The sequence below is a fragment of the Petaurus breviceps genome, unplaced genomic scaffold, assembly GCF_028583685.1.
Source record: "Petaurus breviceps papuanus isolate PSGF00001 unplaced genomic scaffold, PetGlider_PUasm1.0 126, whole genome shotgun sequence".
NCBI classification, from domain to species: Eukaryota; Metazoa; Chordata; class Mammalia; order Diprotodontia; family Petauridae; genus Petaurus; species Petaurus breviceps.
Genome location: NW_027185655.1, coordinates 20,800,905 through 20,813,925, shown reverse-complemented (window position 1 = coordinate 20,813,925; position 13,021 = coordinate 20,800,905). Strand labels below are relative to the sequence as shown.

The 13,021-nt window shown below is 38.4% G+C and overlaps 2 protein-coding genes across 2 annotated transcripts in view; both read right to left on the bottom strand.

Annotated features, from left to right (window-relative positions):
- The window catches only part of LOC138165848 (alcohol dehydrogenase E chain-like), a 417,804-nt gene that overhangs the window by 99,839 nt on the left and 304,944 nt on the right, over positions 1–13,021 (bottom strand). The window lies entirely within an intron of this gene.
- The window catches only part of LOC138169227 (all-trans-retinol dehydrogenase [NAD(+)] ADH7-like), a 34,758-nt gene that overhangs the window by 5,054 nt on the left and 16,683 nt on the right, over positions 1–13,021 (bottom strand). The window contains exons 6-7 of the mRNA XM_069098513.1: positions 11,959–12,094; positions 3,898–4,036 (exon numbers count right to left, since the gene is read on the bottom strand). Coding sequence (XP_068954614.1) covers positions 3,898–4,036; positions 11,959–12,094 — 275 coding nt within the window. The remainder of the gene's footprint in view (positions 1–3,897; positions 4,037–11,958; positions 12,095–13,021) is intronic.

Genomic DNA, 13,021 nt, shown 5'->3' with positions numbered 1-13,021 from the left:
GAAGAATAACAGGGTGGGGTGGGTTAGAAGGGGCAGTGGTTGGAAGGAAGGCTTTTGAGGAGGGACAGGATAGAAAGAAAAAGATGAACATAGGAAAATGGGATGGAGGGAAATGTAGTTAGTGATCATAACTGTGAATGTGAATGAGATAAGCTAACACATAGAAAGGAAGCAGTTAGCAGAATAAATTGAAAACCAGAATCCAATTAATGTGTTGTAGACAACAGAAACACTTGGTACAGAAAGATACAGACAGAATTGAACTGATGAATTGGAGTCCAGAATATTAAGCTTCAGTTTAAGTGAAGAGGGCAGGGGTGGCAATAGTGTCCTCAGAGAAAGCAAAAGCAAAATTAGACCTAATTGAAAGAGATAATTAGGGAAACCGCATTTTACTAAAGGGTGCCATAGACAATGAAATGACATCAATAAAAATTACAGCAAATTTTTTCTAATAAAAATCTCATTTCTCAAGTATATAAGGAACTGAGTCCAATTTATAAAAATAAGAGCCGCTTCCCCCATTGATAAAAAGGTCAAAGGATATGAATAGGCAGACTTCAGAAGAAGAAATCAAAGCTATCTATAGTTACATGAAAAAAAATGCTCTAAATCATTCCTGATTAGAAAAATGCAAAACAAAACAACTCCAAGGTACCACTTCACACCTATCAGAAATGACAAATGCTAGAGAGGATGAGGGAAAATAGGTACACTAATAAACTGCTGGTGTGGCTGTGAATTTGTCCAACCATTCTGGAAAATAATCTGGATGCCATGCCCAAGGGCTATAAAGTTTTACACACCATTTTATCCAGCAATACCACTACTAGGTCTGTACCCCAAAGAGATCAAAGGATGGGCATCTATATGTACAAAAATATTTTAGCAACTCTTTTTGTGGTGGCAAAGAATTGGAATTTGTGAGGATGAATATCAATTGGGGAATAGCTAAATAAGTTGTGGCGTATGATTGTGATGGAGTAGAATTGTGCTATAAGAAATGACAAGGGGAATGGTTTCAGAAAAACAGCAAAACCTCTATGAGCTTTTGCAAAGTGAAATGAGAAGAACCAGGAGATTGTTGGGCACAGTAACAGCCAATGTTGTAATGATGGTCAACTGAGAAACTTTTGGATACTCTGACCAATAAAATGATCCAAGACAATCCAAAGCACTCATGATGAAAAAAAAAATGCTATTCACCTGTACCAAGAGAACTGATGAATTCTGAGGGTAAATTGAAGTGTAATTTTCTCATATTCTTTCTTTCTTTATTTTTTTGCTGATATGACTAATATGACAGACTTGATTTCACTTGTATAATTGATATCGTGTTGGTTGCTTCTCAGAGGGTGGGGAAGGGTGTGGAAGGAAGGGAGAAAATCTGGAATTCAAAATTAAAAAGAAAAGAATATTAAAAATGAATACATTTAAAAAAAGTTTTGACTTGCACTTAAGAAATGAATTGGTAGAAAGGAGGTTATGTTATAATTTTGGCTTTTAACAATGCCACCCCTAAAGGGAGCTCTTTATATTCATCAGCCTTGACTTGTTGGATTTCGTTAGCTCTTCTCTATACTTTCTGCTAGTCTTATTGTCACAGATCAAAATTTTTTTTCTTTTTATTTATTTCTTTTTAAGTTTTCAACTTTCATTTCTATAAGATTTTGAGTTCTACTTTTTTCTCCCTCTCTTTCTTCCTTCCTAAGACAGCATGCAATCTGATGTAGGTTATTCATGTACAATCAGAGTAAAAATATTTCCACAATAGTCATGTTGCAAAAGAATAATAAGAACAAAAAGGTAATGTCACAAGGAAGAAAAAACAAAAAAAGTGAAAGTAGTATGCTTTGATCTGCATTCACACTCCATAGTTATTTCTCTGGATGTGGATAACATTTTCAATCATAAATCTTTTGAAATTGTCTTGAATCATTGTATTGTTGAGAAGAGCTAAGTCTATTATAGTTGATCATTGAACAATGTTGCTGTTACTGTGTATAATGTTCTCCTGGTTCTGTTCACTTCACTAAGCATCAGTTCATGTAAATCTATTCAGGTTTTTCTGAAATCTGCCTGCTCATCTTTTCTTATAGCACAATAGTTTTCCACTACATTCATATACCACATCTTGTTAAGCCGTTCCCCAAAGGATAGGCATCCCTTCAATTTCCAATTCTTTTCTGCCATGAAAAGAGCTGCTATAAATATTTTTGTATATGTTGAAACTTCTCTCTTTTTTTAACAATCTCTTTGGGATACAGACCTAGTAGTGGTATTGTTGGATAAAAGGGTATGCACAGTTTTACAGCCCTTTGTACATTGTTCCAAATTGCTCTTCAATATGGTTGTATCAGTTCAAAACTTCACCAACAATGCATTAATGTTCCAATTTTCCCACATCTTCTCCAGCACTTATCATTTTCCTTTTCACAGATCAAAATCGAAGAGATTCTGTACTTTCCTAGCACTCCTTATCATCACCGTCTTATTCATTCCTCTAACTCATGTCTAGTTGTCTACTGTGCCATATTGTATGACAAATGTAGTAGTATTTGTATCTATACACAATCTCAGATGAAGACAGATGTCAGGATTGTCACATAACTTTTAGGTCGTTACTTAATTTCCCTGGGTTTTGGTTTTCTTGATTATAAATGAAGAGGTTAGTCTAGATTGTCCCTGAGGTCCCTCTTAACTATACAGTAATGTTATTTTGATCCTATGACTTGGCCAAACAATTGTCTAATTGGAAAACAGCAAGTTTGTCTGAATTCAAATGTTTTCCAAGTGGTAACTTGGTGTTTAGAATATTCAAACGATTTTTAGTGATGTTTTAGACCAGTTTACACATGTACTGTCTATCCCTTGTGATTTGACACTCTAACTTCAGTATATAGAGAAGAGCTAAAGGCTAGAGAAGGATGAGTGGGGACTAAGAAAAAAAAAACAGGAAGAAAACATAATTCTTCTCAGTTCAGTGGAAATTGCTTTTTGACAATGGACCACAAATACCTTTTCTCCTTGTAACTTATAATGCCACTGGGACCCAGAGAAGTACATGATGGGAGATGGAACACTGCGGCAGAATGGGTTCTTAGATTGCTATGAGTAAGTGTAGGCACCAGGATATGGGGGGTGGAAAAAAATGCTTTTAAAGCAATCCAATTTTCTCCACTTTGTTATCTCAGGGCTCATCTTTGAGATCAAAACTGAAGAGATTCTGTTCCCTCACAACTTTCCATATGCCATCATGTATTTATCTTTGTTTGAGAAGCTTCATGGGCCACAGAAAGGTTCTCTTGTCCTATTTCTATGGTCCAGTGAGACAGTTTGTGTCTAACACTCAAGTCATTCACTATTCATGTCCATGCTCTTTCTTCATCTTCTTACCAGCATTGGGATTCAATGCCAAGAACTCTCAAGGTCAATACACACAGAGGAGGTTATCTCATAAGATCGTTTCTTAGAGACCACAGAAGTCAACAAGCATAACTACATCACTTTAAAGAGAAAGGTCCTCTCTGAGTACCAGAGAGATATAGTTGCCAAAGGTCATATGGTTAGCAAGTTACAGGACTAGAATTTGGACCTAAGTTACTGGAATCTATGTCTAGACCTCTTTGTGCTGCCTAGCACCGAGGTGACATCAGTAATGCGGACTTCCATTTTATGAGGGAAACAGGATTTAATAGACCTGATGAATGAAAAAAGATGTTTGGAAATGCAAGGGAAAATTATGTTCAGCTGGGACAATGTAAGATTGATCCTACATAGATTTTCATTTTGTGGAAGTCAAATAAAAAAACAAACAAACATATAAACAAGATGATAATTTCCAAGTTCTGTATTATACGATTGCATTTTGAGTGTTATAAACATAAAACCACATACCTTTCTCCTTTGTTGAGCATGTCAAATCCATCTTTGATTTTGTTAAATGGCAAAACATGGGTTATTAAATGGTCCAAGTCAAATTTCTTGGCCATGTAGTCAGCTACTAATTTTGGAAGGTCATTTTTGGTTTTCCAACCTTAAAAAATTAAGCACCAGAATTTTAGTTTATAAAGCACAAGTTAGTCAGTGAACAAGCATTTATTAAGTGCTTCCTATATGCCAGGCATTGGGGGGCACAAAGGAAGAGAACAATAGTTTTGCACAAGAAGCTTACACTCTAATGAGTGACAAAGCATTGGAAGGACTGTCTAGGGAAATAAATGGACAAGAACTGCACAAGATTAGAAGGGGTGTGTGTGTGTGTGTGTTGGGTTGGATTGCTATCTGCACTGGTTGCATGCCCAAATGGATGAAATCATGCATCCATAGAATATTAAAATATATTTCACTTTAGACTTAAACATGACAATCTGTATTTCGTAAGATCTTGACTTTTTGCATCAAAGGAAAATCTAACAACCTATCTGTAGTATATAAAAGACATTTTTCACAAGAAAAGAGTAAAGTGGGGGGCTCAAAGCCTTTCCTGAGCAACACGTCCTTTACCAAAATCTTACTTCATCCAAGAAACCTTTTTTGACTAATCTCATTCTGCACTAATCATGCTGTCTGGGAACTTGGGTAAAAGCCATAATAACCCATATTTATTATATAGGGCTTTATAATTCATGAAATAGTCATATTCAAACAACCCTGTAATGGAGGTAATACAAGTATTTTAAAGTTGAGAAACATAATGCTCAGGGAAGCCAGATATGTTCCTCAGTCACCTAACTAGAAGATCTGGGAATCTGGATTCCAGGCTGGATCCTTTATACTGCACCAGATTCTGTTATAAAGCTAATATCATTTTGTGGATTTTATCTCAATAGTATCCCTTTTAGCTAGTGCTTTATCAAATGCCTTATAATGATAGGTTATGAAGTAATCTCCATACCCTGTGCACAACAATCCTCTAAGTTTGGTAGTGCAAAATCATCACTATTTTCCCGAGACAGAAATTGACTTTGTCTTTCCTCCCCAAGCAGATCCAGTGCAAACTATTCTCTCATCTTAACATGACTACACCAGTATTTGGCCCTTTCTCCCCTTTCTTGCTACAGATATTTTAGAAAATACCCCTGGATAATTTGAATAACCCATCCCCCCTACTCTAAGTGATGGTGAACTACGGAAGCATTTGGGGACAAAGTGGTCAACTTCCCTACTCCCTGAAGTTGAGCAGGAAGTTCTGGCATGATGGAGAGCGACACTGCCTGGGTATACAACAGAGAGCAGGCAAATAGAAATAACTCCCTGTAAGCCTATGTAGGATTAAAGCTGTGGCATACTGATCCAGATCAGAAGTGTTCACTGAAGCCAGTTTTTACATTTTCAGCATGAGGATTTACTCTTCAGAAAGAGCAAATACTACAAACATGGGTTTTTTTTGGTATTGTTAATTGTGTTTATTTTTAAAAAGATGGAGAAAATATAAAAAATCCTGACTATACACATTTTCTTTTTAAGAGCTCGTTGTTAAATCTTTGCCAGAACACTATTGGGTTAAAGGCAGTGACTGATCCAAGAAACATAAGAATAAAAAGTTCCTATATGCCCTACCATCACTAGAGTCCTCTTATGTAAAGTTTGGTATTATGGGAACTCTGTATAAATGATGGCTTGAGAAGAGTGAATGAATGAGCTACAGGGAAAATTGTAACTGGAAGCATCAATGGGAATGAGTGATATTAGCCAAATCCAGGACTATGCAAGTCTCTTGGGACAGCAGGTTGTTTCTTCATTTTGGGTTTAATGCTATATTCTTTGGATTTGGATGCAAATCCTATGATTTTCCCTTAATTTATAAACAAAAGTATTAAATAATACATTGAAGCTTGTAAGCCATGTGATTTTAAAAAATTCATTCATTATTTCAAAATGTAATTTAATTTTTTGTTACATTTTTTTGAATTGTCACTCCTTCCCCACCCTGCACTAGAGAAGGCCACCACCATGTCACATACACACACACACACACACACAGACACACACGTAAAACTACACTATGCGTACTTCCATTTATCAGTTATTTCTCTGGAGATGGATAGCGTCTTCCTTCATAAAGAGGTTGTCCATAGTTCTTCGAACGATATTGCTCTTCCTACATATAATGTTCTCTTGGTTCTGCTCATTTTACCCTTCATTATTTCATGCAAATCTTTTGATGTTTTCTAAAATCAACTTGCTTATAACTTCTTACACCACAGTAGTATTCCATCACAATCATATCACACAACTTATTCAGCCGTTTCCCAATTGATGGGTATTCCCTCAGTTTCCAGTTCTTTGCCTCCACAAAAAGAGCTGCTATAAATATTTTAGAACATATAGGTTCTTTTCCTTGTTCCTTGATCACCTTGGGAAACAGACCTAATAGTAGTATTGCTGGGTGAAAGGGTATGCACAATTTTATAGCTCTTTGGGCAAAAATCCAGATTGCACTCCAAGCCTTTGTGATTTCAAGATGTAGCCAATGCTTACCTTTTCAGAGTGTCAGATACTAAATTACCTGGATTAATTAGGTGGGGCAATGAGTTACAGAGGTCCCTCAAGGTCAGTCAGGACCTTCTGTCAACTGGGAACCACCAACACCTGTGGAATATGTAAGTTTCTCAAGGAAAGGGATGCTGTTGTCTACTAGTTTTTTTTTTTTAGTATAGTAATACTTTGCATGAAGTATGTACTTAATAAATGTTTCACTTAATGACTTCATCACTTAATGTCATTCTGAACTAATTTATAGAATGTCTCACCCTCAATAATGAGGACAAACATTAGGGAGTATTATGACTAAATTTTAATGTATCTTGTTTCCCATTCTTTTGTTGTTACTTATTTCCAAGAAGTTCTGAAAATAATTTCTATTCATGGAAACTGGTTTTACATTTTTATAAAATATAAATGAGAATCACAGAATAGTTAGATTTGAGATCATCTAGTCTGACTCTCATTTCATGGACAAGGAAACTGAAGCCCTTAGAGGTTCAAATGCATTAACAAAGAATAAAAACAGATTCCAAAATCTGTTCAACACCAGCCTGATTCTTCATCACTTACATTGTGCTGCCTCTCTAAGGTTTTAAGTGCGATTAGGAGCATTAATAGATACAGAGAAGACAGGAGAGGTGGTGGATTTAATGGTGAAGATAATGTAGCATAGATACATTAAAAATGGCATTTGATGGAGAGCAGAAGTCTTAGGGCTAGATGGAGTAGCTAAAAGCAATATAGTGAAGTATCCCCCACCAAACCAACCAAATAAACAAAACCCATCCCAATGTATCTAGAAAATGCAGCAGACCAAATTCTCATGTGGAAATCCAGAAAAAGTCACAACGAGTCATTTCTCCATCTCAGGTCAGCATAGGGAGGGAGACAAAAGTTTAAAGTTCCTAGGGATGGTGCAGGTCGGTGGCATCCTACTAGCAGAGTACAATGGTCCCCAGGAACACTTTGTGAACCTGGTGAAGAAGACGTTCCTAATCCATATTGGGTCACCACTACACCCATAGAAGGGAATCACCTTGGGGACAGGCACCAAATGGCAACTTTGTCACCTTCTACCCTGTTCAGGGCCACAGATCCAGAATGGAATACAATTACATGAGTGAGAAGTGAGAAGGTGGACTTTTGCTAAATAAAAAAAGGAGGTGGGGTCAAGATGGTGGAATAGAAGCAGGATGTCCCTGCAGCTCTGGCTTCCACCCTCCCCAATCCATGTAAAAAGAGGACTCTAAGCAAACTTTGGAGCTGAAGAACCCACAAAATGACACAGAGAAGCTAACTTCCTGCTGAGGACAGCCCGGCAGGGTAGCAGGAATTGGCCAGCCCAGGGCTCTGGCAGCCTAGCCCAACCCCACCTCAAGGCTTTAGCCCCAGGGCGGGCCTGACCAGCCGCTGGCTGGAGGGACTCCAGATCACCAGCAGCTCTGTCCCTTTCCAGATCTATCAACACATAGATGTGAAGGACAAAGTCAGAGGTCAGTGCAGTCTAGACTTTGGGACCCAGTAAGTGGGAGTGCATGGCTTTTACCCATGGGGCAAGAAGCCACTGAGACGCCTGCACAGCCAGCCAGCCCCATGTGGCAGCTTCAGCTCCTGGCCTGCAGTATGTAGGGGGACCAGGAGACCAGTCTGAGGGGTAATCGCTCTTGCTTTAACCTGATTGGATCTGGATTGCAGTCTGGGGTGTGTGTCCAGCTTGCCAGAGCATGTGGAGGCCTCAGAGAGGGCACTCACCTAATACGTCCGGCAGCTGAGAAAACCCTAGCGTTTGAGGCTAAAGCTCCCCTGTCTAGTGGCAGAATCCTACTGTGGCAAAAAGCCCAGGGGTCAAGTGACTGAGGGGCAATATTACCAGGCAAAGGAAACAAAGCAGACAGAATATTCCAACACCACATTCCTATTTTGGGGACAAAAAGGAGCAAAGCATGGAACAGGAAGAAAACAGTGAAGTCAGAACTCCTGCACCAAAAGCTTCGAAGGAAAATATGAGCTGGTTACAGGCCATAGAGGACCTTAAAAAGCAGATAAGAGAAGTGGAGGAAAAATTGGGAAGAGAAATGAGAATGATGCAAGAAAATTATGAAATGAGAGTCAACAGCCTGACTGAGGAAATTAATACCTTAAAAAATAGACTGACTCAAATGGCAAAGGAGGCTCAAAAAGGCAATGAGGAGAAGAATGCCTTAAAAAGCCTAATTTTCCAGATGGAAAAAGAATCTCAAAAGCTCACTGAGGAGAATCATTGCTTCAGAATTAGATTGGAGCAAATGGAAGCTAATGACTTTATGAGAAATCAAGATGCTGTTAAACGAATCCAAACAAATGAAAGAATAGAAGGCAATGTGAGATTCTCGTGGGAAAAACCACTGACCTGGAAAATAGATCCAGGAGAGATAATTTAAAAATTATTGGACTACTGAAAATGTTGATCAAAGTAAGAACCTAGACATCATCCTCCAGGAAGTTCTCAAAGAAAACTGCCCTGATGTTTTAGAACCAGAGGGCAAAATAGAGGTTGAAAGAATACACTGATCACCTCCTGAAAAAGATCCGAAAAAGAAAACTCCTGGGAATATTATAGCCAGGTTCCAGAATTCCCAGATTAAGGAGAGAATATTACAAGCAGCCAGGAAGAAACAATTTGAATATTGTGGAAACACAATCAGGAAAACCCAGGATCTGGCAGCTTCTACACTGAGGGATCAAAGGGCTTGGAATATGATATTCTGGAGGTCAAAGGAACTGGGATTAAAACCAAGAGTCACCTATCCAGCAAAACTGAGTATCATATTTCAGGGGAAAATATAGTCATTCAGTGGAATAGAGGACTTTCAAGCATTCTTGCTGAAAAAACCAGAGTTGAATAGAAAATGTGACATTCAGATACAAGAAGCAAGAGAAGGTAAACAGGGAAAAGAAATCATAAGGAACTTATCAGAGTTGAACTATTAACATTTCTACATGGGAAAACAATAATTGTAACTTATGAAACCTTTCTCAGTTGTTGAAGGGAATAGAAATATATGTCTATATGTGAGGGTTTATGGGCATATGTTTGCAGGTATACATAGATAGAGGGCACAGGACCAAATTAACAGGAAGGGATGATACTTAAAAGGTGAAATTAAGAGGTGAGAGGGGAATATAATGAGAGGAGATAGGGAGAGACAGAATGGGGTAAACTATCTCAATAGAAGAGGCAAGGGAAAATGGTCACAATGGAGGGGAAGAATAGGAAGGCAAAAGGGAATGGGTCAGCCTTATTCCCATTGAATTTCGCTTGAGGAGGGAATGAAATACACACTAAATAGGGTATCTCATCCTACAGCAGAGTAGGGGCAAGGGGATGAGAGGGGGGATGATGGAAGGGAGGGCATGCTGGGGGGGAGAGAAATTGGAAGCACCCACTTTTGAAAAGGGACCGGATCAAAGTAGAGAATAGAACAAGTGGGAGGTGGGATAGCAGGGAGGGAAATATAGTCAGTCTTTTACAATATTTCTACTATGTTATTGTTTTGCCTTAGCCACACATGTACAACCTATACTGAACTGCTTGTCTTCCCAGTGGGGGTGAGTGACAAGGGAGGAAGGGGATGAATCTGGAATTCAAAGTTTTAAAATCAAATGTTTAAATATATATATATGTATATATATGTATTCTATTATTAATACTACTTTACATGTAATTGGGAAATAAGATATACAGGCACTGGGGCATAGAGATCCACTGGAAAAGTCAAAAGGGGTATGGGAGAAAATATGGGAGAGAGCAGATTGGAGGAGGGGATATCCTGTGGGACTGCCATTTTGGGGTGGTGGGTAAGGGAAAAATGGGGAGAAACTTTGTAACTCAAAATCTTGCAGAAATGAATTATGTAAATCAGAAGCTAATAAAGCATTTGAAAAAATAAATAAATAAAGGATTTTTTTTTAAAAGGAAGCCAAGGACTTCATTGTCTTGCCTGATCCAGATGAAACAAACTTCCCTCACAGATACTTCCTTCTCTGCCACCAGCAGCAGCATAGTAATGTTCAGCTTGCACTGATATATTATGGACAACAGGGTAGAAAAGTCAAAAAAGTGCTGAAATTTAGAAATGTTACAATAGGGAAGTTGTTTAATCTCTCTGACCTTCAGTTGTGTTGTCTATAAAATGAGACTAATACTGGAATTAGTGATCTCACAGGATTGTTGTAAGGAAAGGGCTTTGTAACTTTGAAACACTATATAAATTTCAGCTCATCTGTTATGATGTGAATCTATAGCATTCTCTTATTTCTTATTTACTCGAAATTTGGAACTGAAAGCGCTGCTTCATCAGTCTAGGAAATGTGTGTGCTTGCCCTATATACGTTGCTGAGTGATAAAGCAAACCAGAACCATATGCAGGAATGTAATTGAATATTATTGTACTGGAAGAAATCATTATTATGAAGATTATAGAATATTACGTTAAGACATATAAATGACTTTAAAATTAAGTAAGCAAAACTAAGAAAGCAATATGCAATGACTACAATAATATAAATGAAAAGACCTCCCTTCCTCCCCTCCTCCCACAGTAAATGCTGTATAATTAAATGCTTGGGTGTTCCCAAAGGAGAAATGAGAAAATGCTCCCCCTTCCCTTTTTTGCAGAGGTGTTAATTTAGGTCTGGAACACTCCACATCCTGGTACACCTGATGATGTGTTAATTTTGCTGAATTTCTTTCTCCTCCTCCTCTCTCTTTATTTCTTTTTGTTACAGAGAATGGCTCTCTGTGTAGGAGAGGGCAGAAGTATACGTTTGGGAATTAAACTAATGGAAAAAATGACAAAAATTAAAATAAAAAGACCTTCTAGCCATAAAAATTCCTGTTAGATTAGGGGTGATATTATTGGGCTAGCAGTCAGTGTAATACGAGGGTATCTATTTTTTTCTTGTTGATTTCTTCAGATTTCTCCTTTCTTTTGTTCTCTTATCTATATTTAGAGATTCCCACCACCCACACCATGAAATACTTCTTAAAGTGTTGGGAGATTGCAGGCTTTCTCCCTTGGCAAAGGACAGGTCAGATGTCCAGTCCCCTCCACCTATGTGCCAACACCTTTCTCCTCCATCTTCAGACATTTCCAGTACTGTGGTCTCTCCTCTAATTGGTTAATCCCTGTCTAAGTTCAGATTTCTTGCCCAGGACCTGGACTGAAAGGGCTGGCCATCTATTTTCACATTCCTCCTGACTCTGCTCATGACTCTCTGGACTTTGCCCCCCACTCCACTTTCTCCCCTGATTGCCTTGCATGTGTTGGCATCTCCCATTAGATTGTAAGCTTCTTGAGACTAGAAGCAGTCGATTTTTCATTTACTTGCATTTGTATTCTTAGCCATTAGCACAGTACTGGTCACATAGGAAGCACTTGGTAAATTCTTTCTATCTGAATGAAAACGCTTCATTTCTCTGCCACATACCACCAAAAATGCATCCTTTCCAGGTGCGTCCAGTGAACACCAGCATGGGATCATAGGTGAGCATCGAAGATGCTGGAGGATCACCAACTACCACGCTTGTCCCATAGTTCATATGACAAGAAGCCAGGGCTTCAACCTGATGTATCAATGAAAGAGAAAATAGGCTTCTTACGGTATTGATCAGAACAGGAACCGATCTATGCCTTGTTCTATCGCCACCAATCAGCACAGTCCCCCAAATGAATGGATCAACAAGCATCTATTTGCCAGGAAACTGTGCTGGTCATGCCAAAGAGTCCTTCTCCTCAAGAATCCTACATTCAATATGTATGTGAAGGGGCATCAAATCATACAGGTATAAGTATAATTAGAAAGTAAATTCAAGGTAGCTTGGGTGTTGGAGTAAGGAAGGCATTGGCAGCTGAGGACATCAAAAAAGTCTCCGGTTGGAGACAGTGTTTGAACTGAGATTGGATGTCAAGAAAGTACATATTTTCCTTGAAGTACTGATTGCTTGTAATTACTTGTCTCCTTTAACTCAGAAGACAATGTTGCAGAGTTATCCTTGACTCTGGCGATGTAAATCTAATTGTACTCTTCAGATATTCCTGGTGAATTCTAAATTTACAGATTGATAGATGAATGGGCAAACACTGCCCTCAACTGCTATGCCTAGCCACACCTAGACCATGCTTCACAATATGACTGTCTTTGTTAATTGATGGGCATCCCCTCAATTTCCTGGTCTTTGCCCCCACAAAAAGAGGTGCTATAAATATTTTAGAAAGTAGCTTCAACTGGGACACCAGGAGCCCCTCACACAGGAATCTTTGTATTTATACCCCACTAGGAATCACCCTCTTTCCCACCCCTAGCTACATATTTCTCGCCTTTGCTCTGAGAAAATAATCTGATCAAGACAACCATTGCTGTTAGAAATAATGTGAAAATCAATGACTCTACTTGCCATCCCTGTGACTCACCTGACCAAGATACCCTTTATTCATTCTTGTATGTATATATATATATATATATATATATATATATATATATATATATATAT